Source organism: Dermacentor andersoni, chromosome 4 (assembly GCF_023375885.2).
Source record: "Dermacentor andersoni chromosome 4, qqDerAnde1_hic_scaffold, whole genome shotgun sequence".
Taxonomy (NCBI): Eukaryota; Metazoa; Arthropoda; class Arachnida; order Ixodida; family Ixodidae; genus Dermacentor; species Dermacentor andersoni.
Genome location: NC_092817.1, coordinates 45,249,896 through 45,273,103, shown reverse-complemented (window position 1 = coordinate 45,273,103; position 23,208 = coordinate 45,249,896). Strand labels below are relative to the sequence as shown.

The following is a 23,208-nucleotide window of genomic DNA, read 5'->3' as shown; positions in this document are numbered from 1 at the left end:
CAGTTCGTAAGAGCAGGTGCCTACTAATTGTGATAACGAACATATCATTGGCGAGGAAGGCCAGTCAATGACGTACAGTATATGCATACTTACAGACGGACGGCTTTGTCAATTCGTCCGGGGCTAGCCGGTGCATCGAATTCACGAACCGAGTCTACTTGAATGCGACAGTATAGCGCATCGGATTATCATTCAAGCACGTCGCATCAAGGAAGATAAAAGCGCAAGCAATACGACTGGTATTTTCTCTCTTCCATTCAGGCGTCATTGCGCGAGGGCTGATGGGGTACACATGTTCAAGGTGGCGTGTCGCGTTAAGGCGACGCGCTGGAAACTGCAAAATATGCATGCGGTTAGATGCACGTATAGACGCTGCTACTGACGGACAGCTCTGGCCTACATGCCATTCTCTTTCTTACCCGCTAGATCTGGCGGGCTATTTGAAGGATCAAAAGTGGAAGTGGACTATACCCCGAAGGACCGCTGATTGTAAACAGCCGAGCAGTCTGTATACACACCTAATTTCGCAAACGTGACTCACCTGGGTGCCGTCGACACGCATAGTTTAAGCGTGTTTAGATGGAGTGCGCTGAATTAATAAGATACTTTGTGTATCACGACCGACTCGGAGCGCACGCGATTGCCTCTGGAGGCTCCCGGAAACGTCAAATACACGTGTATTATACCTCTATCGACCGTTCAAAGCATCGCCAGGAAGTTTGGTTAAAGGCACGGCTCGGCGTGGGCATGTAAACAGGCCGGGACATCCATGCATACACTCGTTCAGGTAATTGGAGCTGGCCAGAGGCGACCGTCCCGGCGTTTATATTCGCGGCGGGAAATCGTTTGCGCGCTTGGCCTCAACGTGCACCGCATATTACGCGAGGAACGTGCCGATCCTAATGAGTTTTATTACGTCGGTAACAGGAGTGCGTCTGAAAATATCGCGGCACGTATAAGTATCACTCGAACCGCGAGCCATTTACTTTGTTGTGTAGTAAAAAAAAAACGAGAATAAATAAGAAAAGGCTCCCAGCGTTAACTGCGCGCACGGAACTAATTTGAAACACGATCGCCATGGCCGCATACGCGAATAATCTTACACAATACGTTGGTTGCGTAAGATTATTCGCGTATGCGGGCAGCTCGAAGCACGGTGATATGATTCAGTGTGAAAGGCCGCTTCGATGTTATATAAAGTTTATATCATACAGTTCTGTGCTTTTCTTATCAAGTGCATCACGAGAATGAGCGTCATTTAAGAACTCTTGGCAGGCACTGTATATATGAACGAAGATCGCAGTGCGCGCAAATGTAATTTTTTAAGCCAACCTCACCAAAAGCTCCATCATCACGACGAATTTTAATTTATCGCATCAGTTTTACGAGGAGATATATATTAAAGTGAAATTAAAGAGAAATATAGTCTCTTGAGCTCAGTTCTCTATTTTTTTTTTTTTTTTGTAGTCTACAGTTCTGGAGCTGCACATGTACTTATATACACAGCCTTTCGGATGTAGAGATTTGGTATACGTACATAAGTGTCGGGCAGAAACGAGACACCGTGGCGCCGCCACTTGGAAATTTCCGCGCTTTGGAACTACGTGACGTCACTACTTTCGGCGGGGACTTGTCTAAAACGTGTCTATTTGTCTAGCTATAAAAATGCGGCTACATTACGTTCTCATAAAATAAATAACATCTTGTTCACGGCAAATCTTGCGGACTTTCCCCAAATAAAAACGCAAATGCATAAAAACACAACGATAACCATGACATTAAAATTTTACTGACGGCCCGCCGTGGTTGCTTAGAGGCTATTGTGCTGGGCTGCTAAGCACGAAGTCGCGGGATCAAATCCCGTCCACGGCGGCCGCATTTCGATGGGTGACAAATGCGAAAACACCCGTGTACTTAGATTAGGTGCATTTTAAGTTAAAGAACCCTAAGTGGTCCAAATTATTCCGTAGTCCACCACAACGGCGTGCGCCTCATAATAAGATGTAGTTTTGGCACGTAAAACCCCATTTCCATTAAATTTTGTTCACGCTTCAGTTTGCACGTGAAATTTAAACAAAAAATGATGCTTATAGCATTTATCTTCTCAGGTATGATAAGTGACCCTTTTGCGCTGAATAAATATATACAAAGCGATTCGAATTAGGTACTTGTAGCAATCGAGAGAGAGAGAGGGGGGGGGGGATTTAGCACTTTTCTCTGAGTATCGAGAGCACGCTTGTTTATTCGTGAAGCTCCAAGAACAGTAGTCAGGGACAAAAACTATGGTCTGACGAATTGCCGGCACGATAAACCTGTCATTCATTCTAGTACATAACACTCGGAAAACTTCTGCAGTAGCGGTAAAGACTGAAACCTATATCCTGTATTTGTGAATAGCAGCGTGGACAGCAGCTAGGCGTTGAATGAACTCTCCGCCGGGGCCTCCGTATTGTCATTTATCATTATCGTTATTGTCATTTTTGTTATAATTTTCTTTTTAGTGGAACAGAGAGACTTCGAACACGGAAAGAAGACGTAGTTTCTACCTCAATATCAATCGGTATTCATAAATACGAAAACATTTTTGAATAGTTTAAATCCTCTAGTGTGCCCAACCAAACATAAAGTTGGAGCAAAAGTGCGATAAATATTATCCCGGGGGACATAATGTAGTAGACATCAAACGCGATAAGTTAGGTGTATAGCGGAGCCCACTATCGCTCAGGGAGCCAGACCTTTCCTTCTCACCTGCGATCATTCGCACTGTCCGAAGAATGATCCGAAGTTGTTAGTATGCGAACAAACTGCCTATTTGTTCCAAATGCTTCATTTCGACTTTTGATAAACTACGCTTCATAACGTCCAATGTTATGAAAGATACTTGCCGACATTACGAATACTAGGATATGAACATTGTTTTATATTGCATCCGGCAACTCCAATGTCAGGCGAACGAGGGATGAAACACCGAAGACTATTTAAAAGTATATTTACAAAAACAACTGCAGCGTTGGCCAGTTCAGCCGACTGCTCGAGGCCCAGGAGGAGTTTGTCTCCTTCGTCGGGGCGCCCACGCGCATCGTCAAAGAGAAACGCGCGATATGCATGTAGCAATATTAATGGAGAACAAGAACGTTGTTTATTGGAAAGCTATTCGATTCATATTCTATTCGGTCTCAAAAATTGCTATTCGCACGCCCATATACTATGCAGCCTTGCGATGTTTGGCGGCAATCGCACCACCCGATCGCCGTCTTCCAGGAGAGCTTATAGTAAATGTCGAATCTACGAGAACTGTATGCCATTCGGTGCGTCATCAGTCGGAGGCTCATGCGCGCGACAGGAGAACCAAGACGACCGGGGGCGCTGCAGCGAGGCGGAACAGGATCGACGCAACTCCGTCCGCAGACTGTGAGCCGCATACAGATAGAGCCTGAGGTGGATGGCGTGCTATCGGCATCGAAGATGACGACGAGACGGCCAAGTTCTGGGAAGAACGTGTCGCCAAGCCGAGCACATTGCACGGGAGAAGAGAGAGAGAGAGCTCGCCGGGAGGCGGCACGCCGCTCTGGACAGAGCGAATGGCCAACACCGCGTCGTTTCTCACGAGAGGCGGCAATCATCTCGCGTTCTCGTACGCAGTATAATAAACAAGCCGGCCGAGCAAGAGAGAGGACAATTTGAACGACGGCAGGATGCATGCTGCGTGCCATCTCTCGCAGTTCTGTGAACGCGAGTCCCATTGCTGCTATTTCCCCCGGCCACTAGAGCTGTAGCTCGCGCATGCAGGGGCGCGTTGCACAAGTGCGAAAGACGAGAACTCGGCGCAGAAGAAGAAGAAGAGAGGGGGAAATGTGCGTCCGACTGCAGCAGAAATATTGCGCGGCTCCCGAACCGACGATTATCATCCCGAGCAGCTAGGAACGATTATACACATCCTCGACGGGTGCTGCAGGCAACGGGAGGGGGGCTATATACAAACGTTCAGCCCATTCGCCGTCTTTTTTTTTTTCCTTCTTCCGATTTTCGTCCAGCAGCTTCTTCGCGTATCTCTTGCCACCTGTGCGCGGTGCCAGTGGCGGCAGGTGCGTGCCCGGAGGCTGGTTACGCGCACGTTAGCTCGTGTAGCGTATACGCTACACGAGCTAACTATATCACTATATTCACTATACTATATTCACTATCTATCACTATATTCTATCTATAGATAGAATATAGTGATGCAGGTGCGAGGAGAGATTTAGAAGGAGAAACATATTTACAAAAATGAAATGACAATAAGAAAAGGGGGGCGGGTGTTGTTGGGTGTGGCATTTGCATTTGACCTGGCATAAAACTGAAGTTGAGTCGCTCAGTCAATATGACAGGGACAAGTATTCTCTGTAGCGCTTTCAAGCCAGCCAACGTTCCGAGGATACGCAACCAGCCCCTCTCTCAGCTGAGTCCGCTCCCTCAAAACGCCATCCGTTCCCTTCCCCACAAAGACTATACCGGGTGTTTCAGCGAACACTTAAAATTAAAAAAAAAAAATTCCTTGTGGCAGATAGCACTATTCTAGGCCGTGAGTAATTGGTCTACTCCGAGAGGCGGGCACGCACAAAAAATGTTGAAACGCATATATCTACTAATTAACAAAATTCACTATTTAAGTTTTTAACTAAATACCTTATGGAACATATTGCAATTTACAAATTCCAGCCGGGGAATTCGCAAGGCGGACCCTCTTGGAACGAATTCTCAAGCTGACACCAGTTTCGAGATGTTAATTCCCGCACATTGCGGAGAAATGCATTGGCGTTCCAGTTACTTTCGTGCGTCAATACATAAAACGACGCTTTGTTAAGAAAGTAATTGGAGCGACAGTACATTTTTTAACGCAAGTTTGACGGCGCATATCTCGTAAACGGTGTCATCCACACAATTATATTCAAGTGGCCCACCGCCAATAATCTTGTGGCTTGCGGTCTAATCTAAAAAATAACACACACACACACTAGAAATGTTGCCGAATATATACCATTGGCTTTTCTCTGTAGCGTGAAATTATTAAGCGATGGTTGTGTGTATACGTTGTCCTGTTTCTTGTGTTATCGTTGTAGTTTGCGCACATGTACTCATAGAAGCAGAGGAGCCCTCGCCTCGTAGATGTATACGTTTAGGGCTTTCCATGAATCAATAAACGTTGCGTGTTTCTATTACTGCACTTCCTTCGCTGTCGACTGACATTTGTCGAAAATGTCGAGGCCATTGCGGGCGTGACCGGGCCTGTCATCGGGCCCTCGCCATGGCGACCTCATAGAAAATTTTTGAAACAATGCAAACGTGACGAAAAACGCGCTAAGAAGTATAGAACAGGCGCTGACTAACAACTCACGATTATATTGTAAAAAGCGGCGAATAATTAGAAAAAGGTCAAGATGCGCGCGGGCATAACTATATAGCACGTTTGGGCATATTTGTTTCGCTATCGAGCAAGGAAATACAGGAGACTGCATGATATGCAATTCTGAGGATTTTTTTTTTGTTTTTGTTTTTTACTGATGTGGAACGCTTCTACAATTTCGCGCGCTCTCTGACTGCCACGTCTATACGATAAGCGCACGAAGGCTTTCCTTTTTATGCCTACACTGTCGCAATAGCTAGTGCTTGCAACACAGAAACGGTGACCTTCAGGAATTCTCATTGCGCAGGAAGTTACGCATGCTGCGAACGAAATACATTTTGCGACAAACGCATAATTCCTCCAACATGTTCCGGGGGGGGGGGGGGGGCACCTTCGTAATTTGTATTCCACATAAACACGAATCGCCGTTGCTTGCTCTCGAGGAAGCTACGCGAGCGTTTATGGCAACGAATTCACAAACGCGAGCGAGCAAAAGAGCACCTTTTGCGAAATCGCTCAGGGGAGGTCCCCCGTGCACACCGAACGACAGAGTTTTACGTAACGTTGTATATGTATGTACGCGCGCAACCCCTCATATCGCGGGCCGCTGGAGCAAGAAAGGAGCGCGCGCGGTTCGCATTATAATAATTACGAGACACAGAGACAACGCTGTCAACCTGAGATGAGTAATGCGCGCCGAGTCCCATTCTGTCCAGCGCCCTCTCCGCAGCTTATATACCAGTTTCGCTTAGCTATCTCTTCGAACGCGCTGTGGAAAACGCATGCTCGGAAAGGCCTTCAATCCGAGAGACAGAACTGCCGCTTATAGGAGCAGAGAGAAAATGCGCGTTTGTGTGTGCGAGCGTCTGCCACTATAGTTTCTGATGTGCGATGTTTATGTATGTGTGTACCTACGTCCAAGAGCATTAACGGGGCTCAGTAGATACACAGAAATATACACGGGTTCATGTCTGGAACACGCGGCCGGCTCGAGTCTTCATTCATCACGGCCCACAATTATCCGGCATTTTCGGCTACCAACGGCGCGCGCCTCGGGCGTCGCCCATTGCGTGTCCGCGCAACAGCAGTGCGACTCTCAAGATTGTTATTACTGGCACCACTGTTATTGTCAAGCGTGTTCCTTCGTCCGCGCTTATTTTTTATTTTATTTTATTGCTCCTCTTAACTATGTGTATCGTGTCGCGCGTATGCCTACCAGAGCATCGCCTATAGGTTAAGTTAGCACATGTTAGCGCTGGGCGAAGAAAAAAACTATCGCCGCTTATTGTTGCCCGCTGGCAACCGAAATGGGCACGCCGCGGAGTGGCTGTTAAGGAAGCGCTGCCGGTCCGAGGCATAATGACAGATTTCGAATTGCGTACCGCTTCTCTGAGAGGGGGGGCGGCGAGCAGCCAATGACACGATGCATTTGGACTCGGTTACATTTTCGGCTCCTCACTTCGTTGAGGCTTGCAGCAGTCCGCCCCACCTTCTGCCGAACGAGGCCCAAATGACCGTCCACAGTCGCCGATTGGCCCGTTCTGTTCCGGCACAAACAACACCGACACGCACATCGGGCAAAACGATGCTGGCACTGGGGGCCGAGAGAATGAAGGGGAGAAGGGAGGGGGGGGGGGGGGGGGCGCTGGTTTGCACGGTACGAGAGACCACCGCGCCGTGAGCGGAATGTTGCCGACGTGTCCAACCGAACGAGGCATTACCACAGCGCCGTCCGGACACGCTGCATATACGTGACACGCAGCATTTCGAACCAAGAGTGAGCCCCCCCTCTCTCTCTGGCGTGTGTGTAACTCTGCACCGGTAAGAGTCGTTGTGCGTTCGCGGCGTTGCGCAGATATATGAACGCGGTCATTTCGAAACGAGCAGCAGCAGCAACAGAAACAGCAGTCGTCTCTGCCTGTACGCACCACCGCCGCTGCGTAATGACTGGCCTGCGCGAATTACATACCGCGCAGAGGGTCATTTCTGTTTGCTACTGCGCGCGCCCGTGCGCGTGCTTCCTCCCTTGTTCTTTCTATCGTCTTACTGTCTGTTGAGAAAGCAAAGAAAGAACAAGAAACAAGCTACAACGAAGAACGAAACAAATAAAGAATCAAAACCGCCGGAAGGAGATGCCTCTGTGCATGGAATGAGTGGAAAGGGAGCAACGAAGGGATGGGCAGCTGGACCGTCGAGCAATTTGCCAATTTGCGAGAGTCGCAGTCGTCGTTCCAGCCGGCCGAGTTTGCGAGCGAGAGCGAGGCAGAGGGAAAGAGAGAGAGAGAGAAAGACAGACGGAATTGCAGGCTGGCTCTGTTTCGATTGTGCGCCTTACGCGACCGCCCGAATTGCCACTTCAGGGTGTGGTTCCACGCCTGGCGCGAAGGCTGCGGCAAGCGCACTTACTGCAGGCGTTGCACACATACGTGTGTTGTACACTCGTAGTACGTGCCCTTGTAATGGGCGGCATTCGTAAAGTCCGCTCGCCGACTGTCGACCAATGGTTCGCCGAGCAGGGCGGGGTTATGCGCTTTCGCGTGGTCAAAGGCTGCGCTCTCGACGGTAATGTTCTCGGCGAACGTGCGAAGGACGTGGACGAAAGGAGCGCTTGCTCAGCTAGCAGAGTGGAATAAAAGGGAGGGAGAAAATGATGACGGCGTCGAAAACTTTTTTCAAATACGACCTCGACTGATACGAAGAGCAGGCGCTGCCGTGTATATAGGCGGTGTGTTGTAGAAAGAAAGAAAGAAAGAAAGAAGCTACCGCAGGACGAGTGTAATTCGCGTGACCTGACTGCAGACATCTGTACCACGATTTGTGCGGTATATATATATATATATATATATATATATATATATATATATATATATATATAGTGTAACACTTAACGCTCCATGGTTCTGAAAAACCTCACCTGCTGTGAAGCGGTGGTAGCGCTGGTACCACACACGCACTACATACATCATTCGTAGACAGCTTTTGCCTCGCTCGTGTACTTTCGACATGTGTACGGCGCCGATGAATTCCTTCCCACTGGAGAACTATATCGTATACGGCGTCAGGACCATGCGCCGCGTACCGGTGTGTTCTAAACTAAGGCTCGCGGTACAGAAGCGCTGCAGGACGAGCTACACGGCTGCAACCGTGCATTTAAACGTATGAACATCATAGCGAGACTCATGACTGTGAGCGAACTGCGTTGCAAACTCGTGTCTCATTTTCACTGCGTAGTATTACACAACAAGTAACGCCTAGCGCGTCCATTCTGCCGTCGAGCTGGGGCGATCACGAAGGTATGGTGGATTGGGTGAACTGGGCCGATCCGTAAGGCAGCGGGCTGTCCTATATAGCGCGCTCAAAGCGCTTGCTGCCCCGAGAGAAGGACGGCGCAAACGTGCGCGCTCTCACTTCTGTAAGTATAAATTGTTGCCATGCGACGCGACGCACGCGCCAAGAGTCTCAAAGCGCTTGCACGAGGAAAGTCTCAATAGCTTGCACGAGGAAAGGAGTGGCAAGGTTCCTATTCCTTCGTTTCGTGCATGCGTTTGTGTCTTAATGAGTACAGCATCGGGTGGCCACGTTGGGGGAGGGGGGGGAGGCCTTGCTCAAATCCAACCATCGCACACTTTTCCTGTCGATAAGACACGCGAAGAGCCGCCGTCAAAGCTCCCATTGCGCCCACTAGGCCGAAGTCGCGAGAACGCATACATAAAAAACCGATCTTCTCTTCATGTCGAAATGTGCCCCGTGATTCATGCGTCCGAGAAGCAGCAGCAGCAGCAGCTCAGGTGGTCTCGAGTTGCGCCATATGGAGCGAGCGCTCGCACGTGCGAGAGAGAGAGATTACCCGCTGTGTAGCGGCTGAAAGGGCCGAGGTGCTTCGCGTATATCGTGACCGCCTCGAGGGGAAGAACGACGCGAGCGGGCGAGCTCGACGGTGCAGCGAGCTGCCACGCTTGCGAGGCGCTCGGCGCGCTTCTCTCAGTGGCGGCCAGCCACCCCTGCACGGGCGAAGAAATCCGACCTCGCCCCTCTCGACACCCGGCGTGCAACGGAAGCGGCCAGCCACGTTGATTAGAAGTGATCTAGTCGCTCCTGCGCTGACCCCTGGCAGTGCGTTCTACTTGTTTGCGGCGTACGTGGAGAAAGAAGCACTGCACGAAATAGTCGTGACGTGTGCTCTCTCCGTTCTTGGGTCCAGGTAGGCATATATATAGAGTCACCTGCGAAATTTTCTAGAGGAAACTACGGCGCTTCAATTGCTCAGCTACCGCGGTTCGTCTAATTTTCGTGCTTGTGGTTCCGGACGTTGTTGGGGCGTTATTTATTGTGTTTTATCTATCTAAATTTCCAAGAAATTGTTATTTTCCCCCTAAACGCATGAGGGTAATAAGTTTCAACGTGCATGCATGCATGATGATTGCGTGTTGCTTTTACAACGCACGATTTGTTGAACATTGTCAATCTACAAAGTCACAAAGCCGTTTGAAGACAGAAGGACGGAGTCTAGGCGAATCGATGAACTATATATCCATCATACTCACGCTGTATGCATCAACCGCCATGCATGCAGCTCCCGTAGACACTTTAGCGCTATTGCTCATATATACAAGTTCAGCGTAGAGACGAAGTGCCTGACACTCACAGAAAGATTAGTAAACGCAATCTGTCCGGGTGTCTTTAAGTATATAAAATTAAAACGTGACTTATAATTGATAAAAAGGAATGATGTCGGTTTTTATTAACAGAATTTGTCTGCGTAAAAGCGATCCCTCATTGGTCGACCATCTGGGTGCCCAAAAATCATGGCCGCAATCAGCGTGATGAAACCATCGCCTCGACGTTTGCCAATAGCGGATGGCACCTAAGTAAGAGAAACTGCGAGCACGTGTCTCGATATCACAGCTCTTTCGTGCAGCCATGCATCGCCCTAATTCGCCCATATGTTACCAAGCATGACAACGCGCTATAGAAAATGTCAGCAGTGAATGTTTAGTTTTATTACTAATCGCGTTTTGAGCCAAAGGTAACGTTTACGCGCATTAACACGTCAGATATAAATTTTTCGCGTGGTTCATGTGTTCGTCTGAAAGATAATATTTTCATTCCTTTCTTTGTCATTCTTGTTTGTGCATATGCGCTCGCGAACAAGCTTACTTAAAGCTCGTGCGTGGAAATGGCACAATTCTGTCACAGCAGTTGGATTGCTCGAAAAAAAGGTGGGCATTATTTGCACAACAAATTTTCATTGAATGACTATTTAATTATCTTCGTTAGGACACACTGCCAATTGCAGAATATAAGAGTCATGGACAGTGATGAAGCCATTTCCGTTTAGCACAAATCCGGTGCTGAGCACGATGTCTTGAGATTAACGTTCCCGATTCGGGATCAGTCATCACGGCTATTCATGCATACGCGTTCCTTCTTGCGTCCGTGTCGCTATCTTGCGCCTTTCTTATGCTCCGATCAACCTGGTACAATCTAAAGCCCGCGGCTGAACAGCAGAAGCAACTTTCGGTGCTTCACTCGCATAAAACTCTCACGCGCCCATTTTCGAATTCACATGCGTATGCACGCGCGCAACCTACTCATGTGCAACAAACGGATTTTCGTGAAAAGCCAACGGTGGTATTCGTAAAATAATAATAAAAAAACCACTAAACAAGGACAACTCATCAACTGTGTCGTTCCCAAGGTTGGCGTCGTGCACGGCGCTATAGGTTGTCGGACGCACGTCACTATACAAGACGAACGGATCATGTACAAAAAGAAAAAAAAAAACAGCTCGCCGAAATCTCCGACGAAAGAAAGCGACGGACTGCGTTATCGCCGCATGACGGACTCCATATCGTGCCGTTCTTTTATGCGGTGCCCACGTGTCGCGCAGAGCCTTTTTCTTCGTACAACGCCGACGAGCGCGTCGCCGAGTCCGCCGGACCATTTTAACGGAGCGGATAGCAAGAATGCGCTCCATTCAAAACCAAGACGGCGGCTCCACCGAAGGTGACAGGAACCGAAGGAGAACAGAAGCAAGCATGAAAAGAAGAGAGAGTGTGAGTGAATGAGGTGAGAGAGAAAGCGCGTGATAGCGCCAGCTAGATGCCAGATTGCGGCGAAACAAAAGCGCGCGTCAAGTCGTGTGAGGGGGGGGGGGGGGGGGGACGACGCGCGCGCGCGTTATGCACTCCACCGAGCAGGCGTGCCCGGTATATATGGGAGAGCTTGATAGTGCCCGTCGGTTCCTCTGTAGCCGGCTGCTGCTGCTGCGGTGCGACCGCGAAGGGCTCGGCTCGCACGACGGCATCGTCTTCGCTGGAGCGATCACTCGGCGCGCGAGGAGAAGAAATGCGCAAGGCCCGAGTCGCCCATTGTGTTCCCCACCGCCGACCGGCCGGAAAGACGTCTTCGCTCTCGACACCGCTTCTTTCTCTATTTCTTTCTTTTTTTTTCTTTCTTCTCTCTCAGCGCTGGCGTTGTACATACGTACCACCAACCATTGTGTACTTTCTTCGACACCGTGTGGTGAGGAGAAGGCAACAACAACGCGACGACCGCCAAGCCGGTCGCTGGATATCGTTCGTGCGCGCCTGCAGGGCGGCGTGCCGCATGGTCGAGCGGTTCGGACGCGCGTGTACGCGTATACGCTCTCATACGCGCGTATACGCTCACACGCATGCGCGCCGTGTACGCGTTGCGACAAAAGAGCCGCGTCGCCGGGGGAGTTTATTGGACGTCCAGTCGGCTCGCTGCGACGGCGCCGACAACTCGGCGACAGCGCGGTGTCAATGCGTGACGCGGCCCAGCATGCGTGCGCGCGCGGGGTTGGTCGGTCGGTTCATTCACGTCTTGTTGTAAGCCGGCGGCTGCAACATGCGTGAGAATGAAAGGCGCGCGAGGTAATGATGCCGGGGTATAACCCTCAGATCCTAACCACCCTCCCCACCCATCAACCCCCCTCCCCTCCTCGTTCGTTTGAGAAAGACGGCATGAAAAAGAAGGACGCGTATGTTCGAAAAGAAAGGGAGACTCAAACTGAGACAGGGCAGGCAGGCAGAGTCTTATACGCGAGCACTTACAACTCGAGTGCATTAATGCGCTTCGTTGAACATGGGACAGCTGAATTCGGCGGCTCAAAAAATGCCCCGAGAAAAGCGGCTTGTGTGTAACATATACTCCCGGTGAGGTGAGGCAGACTTTCTTTTTTAAGACTAACTATAGAGGTGGGCTCGTATATGCTGGTTGCTCAAAGAACGGCGTTTCGAAATGCGGAGTTTTCAAGAGTGGGAGAACCTTTTATGCGCCGTAGCTTTGCGTGTCGTAAAATTTACCAAGAAAAGGCAGGATATACGTTAGAAAAATCGACAGGAACGGAACAGTTGTGAGCAAAGGCGTGAGAGCTGTCTAGAGCAGCGCACGAAGCGAACGTCTCCGGTTTTCATTAAGGAGCCTCTCTGAACGCCGAGTTCCCTTAACAACGGAGAAGAATAAGAAAACGGAAGATTCGGGCATGTTTTTCTTTTCTACTCTACTTTCATCTGCTATGCGACATTTCCCCCGGCCACTGACAGAGGTCGCTCTACTGATCGCGACTGGCGACCACGGAGCTACTCAGGGTGAGCCGGAGTTCACACTGGCGAGCACGACTTGCCCTTCGCCGCACCGAAATTTCTCACGACTGGTGCCGTTCACGTCTGCTCACTCCGTGCATCATCAATACGTCATCAATGCATTCATCAATGCAAAACATCAATGCATTCCGACGTCCTGCTCCGCCGCTGACGGGTTCAGCAGCTTTGCGACTCTATATGGTCGCGGTGCTGAAAATCGATCAGCGCGCGAGTTCCCGAAATCGGTCGCTTTGCGACCTAAGCGACCGACTTGAGCGCGCCCGATCTCCGCGACTAGCCGACGTGAATGTTTCCTTACTCCATGCTCGATCGAAAACTTCGGCGACCGCTAGCTCTTCCAGTGCATAGCTACGAAGAACGGTAGGCTTAAGAATATATAGACGAGTATACTACGGCTGGGAGTGCGTTGAAAAGGCATGACACACAACAGCGCCTCAGCTCCCTATCTCTATTCGGTTGCGCTTGAGGATCATTCATTACGTCAACGGCGCCCGCGCTAACAAGATTAAATTGGGTCACGCATCCCCGCCGCACGTGGTCTCGTACAGGCCGCTCACGGTTATATCATTGAGCCCTGATCTGCTGCTCGTGTGCGCAGCTTCGTGCACAACAAAGCATCATTGTTCTTTCCAAACCAAAGGCTTTTTTACCGTGCCCGAGAAACAAAACGTATTGTTTTTTTCCCACCGTCATATATATACGAGCGTGCGTAAAGGAATGTTTCGCAACGAGTCGTGTTTTTTGTGTGGTTTCGATTGCGTCTGCGCACGATTTCCTCGTCGGTGTTTGTCGGATGTCCAGCGCGTTGCTCGCACGAGATATATCGCGTCGATCAGTGTTTCATTCACGCCCGCAGAAGCAAGAGAAAGAGCCGGGTAAAGGAACAATGCAACTCAACGCTTCGAAACCGGCAACAAGAGGAAAAAAAATCAAAAGAGAGTTCTGCTTTTCTGCCAACACCATACAGCTAATCTTCGCCGTTGTGTTCCAAGACAAGGGGTGTCCATAAATTAGAGCATCCGCGCAGGCAAGAACCGGAGGCATGAAGCTTGAGTGACGTGAGAGAAGGGATGCGGCGACCACCTGTCAAAGGCTTTTTTTTTTTTTCCCCTTAAAGACGGTGGCGGTTTGTGGGCTGAGATGAGTGACGTTTCGGCTAGCTCGGAGGCGTTCTTCGTGCGGGTGGGAAGCGTTTCTTCCCGTGTTACGTACTGCGTAACATGAACTCCCGGGGCTCAGGGATGATTATGCTTTGGTGTATATGCGAAGGCTACTCGTAGATGGGAACCGGCGGCTTTCTCACCGTGTGCTATACTTTGGTAATGCTATATTCTAAAGTAGCTAGAAGTGCATACGCACGTTAGCTGCAAAACTGTGGCCGGAATATGTTGAAAGCAACAAAGATCTGAAACATACATGGGCATATCATTCTAATCGCAAAAGTGGCATGTGGTAGAAACATTTTGAGTTGAAGGGAATAACAACGGATGTACAAAAGTGTCTTGAGCTTGTCGCACACCCATTAATATACATGACCTTGCACGAGTTGCTCGCGCTGTTAAACGATGATAATAAACTTGAAGCAGCCGAACATTTTTGCGATGGTATTTCAATTCATCGAGCAGCACCTGAACGTTTATATCGGTGGTAAACCAGTCACGTATCGATCATACTGGTCCTATATATCGCGGACATCCGCATTTCCATCACACTCGTTCGTGACACCATCTTTCAACATCTGAAATTTTAAACGACTGCCAAGGTTAATTAAAAAAGAACGTTTGCCACTTGGCATATAGCTATATATAGATGTGGTAATGCAAAAAGAAAAGGAGAAACCACATACCCAATAAGAAATCAGATAATTGCCCGGACACAAAGCGCACCCCACATAATCCATGCAAAAGGGCATCTAAACAAATGACGAAGAATGATCAGAATCAGCTAAAATGGGCACGCGCATGCGTGTAATTGTCGCATTACACACACACACAAAAGAAACACAAAATTGGTTAACAGGAGATCGCGCTCTTATTACTAGAGTTTGACGGAATCTCGTTCTGTATGCATGCTACAAGTGAGAGAAAGAGAGAGAGAGAGAGAGAGGAAGAGGGAAAGGCAGGGAGGTTAACCAGACTCAGTCCAGTATGCTACCCTACACGTGGGGAGGGGAATGAGGAGTGAAAGCGAGAGAGAGAGAGAGAGCTTAGGTGTAGGATGTCCATAGTCGGGCACTCAAGTCTGTTGCGTTAAGGTAGTGAAAAAGCGCTCGAACTGCTTTCTGGGCTAATGAACTGTGAGGCCAGGCTCCCAAGATCTTCGCTTCCGTAAATGGCCTGTCATCCAGTCTATTCAAGGCACACTGGAGAGTCTCACGTTGATTATCGAAGCGACAACAGTGGCACAGAAAGTAATGTAGCCTTGCAATCGCTGACCAAGTCACTGAAGAAAGAAAAGCGCAGGAAAACCATTTCATGTGAGATGAAAAGCCCGCAAGCAGAAACTGTGCGCTTGGCGAACAATGTCAAATCAGCTCGAAGTTAACCTGTGCGGCACTCTAAAGAAGCGCGACGATTCCAATGTTCGCCTGAAGTGGCTTATGCTGCGTCACAGATTCTATTATGAAATTGGTGAAAAATAAGATGCGCAAAATGAAAACAAAAGCAACACCAACACTGAAATAAAAAGTACAGTCACAGTGGGTGCATTTCAACCCAACCAGTACTTATAAGCAGACCAGCACTGCTCTTACAGAGAAACAATGAAAAAACACATGTTATTGGGGACCCAGGAAGAATATGCAAGAAAGAAAACAGACACGGAACACCGTGTTACCGAAGTTTGTTTTTTAACCACACCGGAAATACGAGGAAATTGACACGCGAGCAGCCTCGTATCGTAATAATTTCTTTAAACTGCAGCCATCTTCATTCGCCGCTGTTTCACATGCATCCTCGTATAGTACTAGCAAATGCCTATTTTTTTCTTGTTCTTGGCATTACTAATGCATACGGCAGAACGTTTACTCGGAGTTTTCTTGAATGAAAACTTGAAAAATATCTTTCACTATGAAAAAAATGTGCATTATAGTCTTTCTTACGCAGCGGAGCAACACGTTTTGGGATAATTCATTGGGGTTTGATTTTAAATGTGACGTTATGCGGAAGAAGAAAGCAATACAGAAAATAGGAAGAAGAATATATCGAACAGAGATGCATGCCTCGATTAAATTTTACTTACGTCCAGATAGTTTCCATTGCTTAGCGATAGCGCACACTTTCTTCATTACTTGAGCGTCTGCTGCATATATGCGCAGGGCCTCATCGTGATGTTTTTGCATACATGTGAATTCTGTTCATATACTGCAATCTTCTTTCACGTTGTCCAAATTGCCTCTATACTTCAATACGCAAGCTATAATATAGCCTTGGTCTGTGGTTCCGACCAACATTTTGCAGCTCTGCGTGTAATCAGAGGAAACGATGATAGCCAATCAGGCAATTCAAATATTCCTCTGCGTTGCAATTGTGGGCTCGCTTGCAGGCGGCAGCGCGGAAGCATTTCAACAAAGGAAAAAAAGAAAAGAACAAGAGAGAGAGAGAGAGAGAGAGACGCTTGTGTCGCGAGCTTTGGATGCCCTTTAAACAACTCCAAGCGGTAGAAATTATTCCGGAGTACTCCATTGCTTAGCTCGAATGTTGCTTCGCGACTACGTCAAACCTCCGGAATCAATCACCAAGTCACCTGTGTTATATTGGCTCCATCACAGATTCAGATAGGAGAGAGAGAGAGCAAGCAGAGGAAAGGTGAAGCAGACGAGCAGCCAGTTTGCTACCCTACACTAAGGGTGGGGGAAAGGGGAACAAAAAGATGAAAAAAGGGAGAGAGTATAAGCAGTGAGTTCGTGTGGGAATTTGGTGAGAAAGCCAGGGAATAAAAAAAGCGCTTCAGCGTTGCAGCGATACCGAATAGACATATTCGATAACGCTCTGTTAACAAACTGAGCTTTCGAAATATAGCAAGACTGCCGCGAGAATAAGCTCGGGGAGCCCCCCAAGAAAAGCCGCAAAAGCAGTTTCCCGCCCCAGCTCTCAGTGACATCATGAATTTTGGCACCTTAATCGTGCTCAGGTCTGTAATAGCTAATAGTTTATCGGTACGAGTTGTGATCAATTGCATTCTAAAGGAATCGAATAGTTAAGCTTCGATAAACTCTTATGTTCCAAAACGCGCTGAATACGAGTAAAGAGTTGAACCCCGTGATGTCACATTGAATTAGCAACGCCGAAATTTGCGCACGACAGAGAGAGAGGCCTTCGTTCTCTCTGCTAGTAATCAATTTTTTTTCCGTCAAATGCAATTTCGAAACACTAATTTACGGATGTAAACGAGGAGGAAGAGAGAGAAAGACAGGGCGGTTATAGCCAGTGCATAGACCGAGCTGGTTGCGCTGTGATGGGGTAGGGACATAAAGAAAATTAAAAATAATAGAAGGCGACACGAGGAAAGAGAGAGAGAGAAAACTAAAAGCTGTACGAGAGTGCGATGTAGCGCACGATCCTTCTCAAGGTTCGTAACTCACCAGTGTTGCCGTTTAGTTTCTTTTAAGTTGCGATGTTTTAGGAATCGTCACGGGTTACTGGCTCACGTGATGACTCAGAAATTCCCGCGCAGACTGAAAGATAATGAGCCGGACGCGAAGAGCAACAAGCATTATACGAATGACGGCCCGTACTTGCAAAAAAGTTATTACACGAGAAATGTTCTCAAGAGCAAACTTCAGCTAATAACGGTGGTGGGCATATTAATATATAGCGAAGGCGGCCGGCCAACGGGAAAAATCATTCTCGAAAGAAAAGTTTTGTAAGTTCGGCCCGTGATCGCTCAGAGGACAAATTCGGAAATATTATCGTTCGTACCTGTTCTTTGCTATTGGCCGTTGCTAGTCAATTTGTGACGTTAAACGTTTTCTTGGTGAAGGCGGTCTGCCAATAGCAAACTGCATTTACGACCGAAAAGTATGGTGGATTCGGATCCAGAGCCTTCATAAGCGAATAATTATCGCGAAGGCAAAGAACGCTAAGACGTGGCTTCGATCTGCTGCAATCGCTTCTAATCCTGCCATCAACAGATGATTGAATTATAGTTCTATAACCAAAGGGAATTCAATTAACGACGTATGCTCTCGTATACGCTCATATTACGCCAACGTTTCTCATAAAGCATACAAAAACGGCGTCTTCTCCAAGGAAACCGCGAGTTTTCAGAAGCACCGCTATTAGTTTGCGACTCGATCAATCATCACTATATATTACATTCATTGTTGCATATATTCATTCACTGTTACTTTAGATCGCCCACGAAGTGCGCGATTGTGCGAGACGTTTTTCCAACTTCGACGTTGCTACCGGAATAAAAGGTCAAGTTATGGCGACATATATTCACATATTTTTTTCGGTGCTCCACCGAGGCCGCTTAGCCGCATCGTCCATAAACTAATAAATGTACAGTAATGCGCTCTTGATAGTTAGTTTGTCCGCACATTCTTGAACCTCTATTAGTTCATTGACGACACGGCGCAATGACATAACGCCGGATTACCGAAGCAAGTGGGGGAAATTGAAACAGCATATCTTTTTCTCGCGTGCCTGTTGCGTGTTTCATCATGCTGAATGGACTCTTTTACCTACAAACGAAAAAAAAAAAGCGATCGTATCGAATTTCACTGGTCGCCTTCGCACGACCGAAGTTGAATGCACGCGTTCTTTTTGAACACGATATCCTTATGCCTTACTTCTTTTTCCCATTATATAGCGCTACGATGCGCGTGTCATTCATGAGTTATATACGGAACGCTCTACCAATCAACAATAATTTTGACGTCTTTTTACCTTGCGGGGCGTGAAATGAACACAAGCTTCCGTTAGAGCGAATAAGCAGAAAGTACGCAATTGTTAAGCGTCGCTTGTGGTATTCCGCAGCTTTTTATTGGTGTTATACGAGAGCCCTCGATAGCGTCTCACGACTTCAACGTTGTAGTTTTCTACGTCGTCGCTCCGATAATTCACGAAGAGGGATGAAATATACAGTGATTAAGGAAGGAACTTCCTGCGGAGCCTCAAGGGCATTAACGACCTCGTGGTACTGTAATGGCTGGTATATAAGATTGGGTGGGCGCAGTTCGTTGAAGCTAATGGCTGCCGTTGGGCTGAGTAGCAAAAATAACTTTGATAGGTCCGTTAGCCAATATAAGCCGACTTCTCCAAGTTGATGATGTGCAATAGAAAAAAGAAAGAAAAGGACGGATATCGTAATCTTGATTGCTTTCCTGTCTTGAAAGGTGGTATAAGAAAGAGGATGGAAATATAGTCGTTGGGTTAAAAAAAAACCTTCCTACCTTTCCCTCTTCGTTTCTTTCTCTCTCTTGTCACGAGCAGGAACGCGAATTCTGTTGCCTAATATATAGGTGAAACAGGCAGCGGCCCGATTTTGCTGTTTATGACATTTGGGGGTAAATAGAAGGCACCGTTGCGTTTATGGAATATACGAATTTTATAGGGTGCTACGCATGGCCGAGGGGGACCAAGGGATGCGGCCGGTTTGTTCGTTATTGCGCATAAAGTTACTGTCCCAGGATTTTCCAGGATCACGAAGCTCCGCACAGAGGTCCTAATCAGTTCCTACACTGCAGTTTCCGTTCGAATAATCGTTTGATATACGTCACAATATAGGATAACATATAAGAGACAACCTCAAGTCGAGTGAGTGCTTACATATAATGATGAAATGCTTTCTTTCGAGCCGTGGGTAGCCCTACTGCACATGCATGTGATATTGCAACTGCACATAAATAAGGCAGTGTATAGTTTGTAAAGTAAAACACACATAAAAGGAATGTCACCCAGTATGCAGTAAGGTTCACTTTAACGAGAACATCAAATTAATATTCGGGACTGATTGCGGTTGTTTTGAAACGAGCACTCTTTACAATGAAGTTGATGATATCCTGAAGTTAATGTTGCATTAAATAATAATTAGGTGTTTCCAATATAGGGTGGACCGCGCTGTACATTTAATATGGCTGTCTCTCTAAGCGAGTTTTGTGAGTGAATATGCATTCGATCTTCTAGTTACATGCAATCCAATAGAGACGTCGATTAAGTATTCGAATACGCGCACAGCTACGTCATAAGGACATGGTGACGCATTTTCTTTTTGCTTTGTAACAGAAGAGGTTGACGAAGCATTCAACATTACTACTTCTAATTCACTGAAGAGCGAGAAACTATATCTCCTCCACGGAAGTGTTTGCGCTATTACTGGGAATTACATTCTTCGATACTTTGTAACGAAAGTTATCCGGATGTATGCCATACCGAGATACCTGATGAAAAAAAAATAAGAACGTAGCAGCTCGACTGATAGGATTCAGAGAAGCAACGGCGCTGAAGAGCAGATGATAATCTGCGAATGCTGATGAGGACGAATTTCGAAACATAATCGCGGTCGCCTCGCCCTGGTTACCTTAGCCATTTCGCTTGCACGTATAGACATTGACCCGGAAAGAATAACATGCACGTGTTATAGATTATTCGAGGAATGTTGCGGAGAGGAAAGTTAACGAGGAATTTAGTTTTGCTTCTTGTTGTTTCGGGTGCGTATACTCCATGGATATAAGGCCATTACACCGCTTTTTCTGTTCCGTTAACTTCAAGAAGTTGCAAATTGCACGCTCGGCTTCCCTCGAGTTGGTGGCCCGGTATCCTGCCAGTGCTTTCTATCGAATACAAACGATCACATAAATTTAAGGACAAGATGCGGCAACTCCGCCGAACGCTTTCAATCTGGTATAGAAGAATGGTGCAAGATCACACACAGGCATTACGGAGAAGAAAGCGCGCGTAAAAATCAGGAGGTAATGCTCTACTTCACCACAACCATGCTGGAAAGGTTGAAAGTAACCGATAAAGAAAGGTGGACGATGGGCGGCCGTGTAAGAGACAGAAGGTGCAAATCAATGAAAGTGGGAACGAGACTTCGAGCTCCGAAGACGCAGGACACGCACGCACATTCACACGGGATACACGGAGTGAATGTGGGAGGAACAGAGACAGGACAAGGGGGGGGGGGGGGGGGGCAACACAAGAGAGAGGTGGTGGTCTCGACGGCAACCAACCCGAGCAGAACGCAGCGTCCTGACCTGGCAGTGGTGCAGTCCTTGTAGAGCGAGTCGAAGTCCTTGCACGACAGCAGCTTGCACCGGTTCACGCCGGGCTGGATGGCGCCCAGTCCGCGCAGCACGCGCACCTGCTCCACGTTGCACACGATGGGGCTGATGCCCAGCCGCTTGAGCTTGGTGTAAACGGTGTGCAGGCCTCCAACCAGGTGCTTGAGGAACAGCTCGAACGCCTGCGGCAGGCACAGCAGATACTCGCCGCGGTACGCGAACGCCGCCACCTTCTCGCCACGGTACTCGATGAGGCGACAGTCGGTCGCGTCCGCGGCGACCGACCGCGATGGGCTCTTGAGTCGCGCCGCCGCTGCCGCGGCCGACGACAGCGGGTCGAGTCCGCCGCGGAAGCCGTTGATCACCGAGCAGAACTGGTCGCAGAGCGCGGCCGCGTTGAACGCCGGCGGCAGGGGCGGCGGCAGGTCCGGACCGCAGGGCGACGAACCCCGGCTGTCGCCCCCCAGGTACGAGGACCCCTGCGCGGGGTGCCCGCCGCCCAGCGAGAGGTTCTCGGGAAGCAGCGAGGCAGCATCGGTCGATGCCATGCTTCTCGGAGAGGACTCGGCGCAGCGCGAGAGTCCCGCACTCGACTAAGCGGCCCGCGAGTGAATCGTGCGCGCACTCACACCGGCGTGCTCCGAGCGGCGACGGCGGGGGACGGGCCGCGGGAGAGAGTGAATTCTCGACTTCGGAGAGGGCGAGGGCAGTCCGGATGGTGGCGCCGCCTGGAGACGTTTCCTAGCGATATGCGAGCGGTGCCTGTCTCCGCCTTATTGGAGGCTTGTCGCGACCGCCGCCGGTCGTGGACCCTGTCGTGCGGCGATGCGAAGAACGGGAAAGGCTGTTGTTTAAGCGAGGCAGGGCGTATTCCGAGGCGTTCCTTCTCCAACTGCGAATGCGCTGCAAAGGAGACAGAAATTCGCAGAAAAGTGAAGGCTTGAACTAACTGCAGTGGTCGAACAAGGAACGTCGCCGGTCCAACTATATATAAGCGAACTGGCGCTAGGGAAAGGGACACGAAACGAAGGCGATACCACAGGGTGCTGGCATATCGAAGCCATGTGTAAGCGCCGGAACAAGAAAAGTTCGAGCGCAGGACGCGATACACTTGCGTGATCGTGTTTATATTCTCTCGCTGAGCAACCCCCTTGTGAGAAGCTATTCTGTTGCTCCACAGACTATTTCACGAAAAAAAAAAATATGTAAGGAGAAGCTTCAGTACATTTTCTTACATGGTCTTTCCCACGGACCGTGTCATGTATGGAAACGGAGATATTAAACTGACAGGAAGTATAAGGTGGCATGTGCGAGCACACAACCCGTCAAAATTACGTTTTGCAGCAGTAGTATTAGAAGTATCGAAATCACTGAATGCAGCGGCCAAGAATAAAGATAAGGCGGAACAATATTACCGTTGCCTCTAAACAGCCTATCTATGACAATATTGGGCACTTATGAAGGCACAATGTGAACTCGCTGACACATGTATAAATAGTTAGTCTTCGCTCACGTATACTTGAAGTTCTTTTGGAGGAGGAGGAAAAGAGATAAGAAGAAGGCAGGGAGGTTAACCAGAATCATGTCCGGTTGGCTACCCTACACCGGGGGAAAGGGAAAGGGGAAAACAAAGATAACAAGAAACGTATATAATTTGTTCAACAAGAAATATTATTTCACTTTTATATTAGTACCTCTTCCTTACATTACCATACGGAATACGCAGTGCTGCACGCAAACTCCCATATATGAGGGAATATACACGTTACTGTTGAGTGCAGCACTGCAAATATCAACTGGGCACTGCAAGACATAACCGATCCGTCCTTGGGAAGTTATCGCAACTATATATTAACAATAGCTTCGCCTGCAATTTTTGTGTGCGCTTCGTGTTACCGCACATCTGCGCTTGCTTTTTGCGTCGGAGGGAAGTTTAGTCGACACGATAGGTCAACTTGCCTCGAAGC

At 48.4% G+C, this 23,208-nt stretch overlaps 1 protein-coding gene across 3 annotated transcripts in view; it reads right to left on the bottom strand.

The window, feature by feature from the left end:
* LOC126537032 (dachshund homolog 1-like) overlaps positions 1–22,758 on the bottom strand; it is a 65,825-nt gene extending 43,067 nt beyond the window's left edge. For all 3 annotated transcript variants that reach the window (XM_050184145.3, XM_055073659.2, XM_055073658.2), the window contains exon 1: positions 21,215–22,758. In XM_050184145.3, coding sequence (XP_050040102.1) covers positions 21,215–21,789 — 575 coding nt within the window. In that variant the 5' untranslated portion in view covers positions 21,790–22,758. The remainder of the gene's footprint in view (positions 1–21,214) is intronic.
* Between the last annotated feature and the right edge of the window lie 450 nt (positions 22,759–23,208).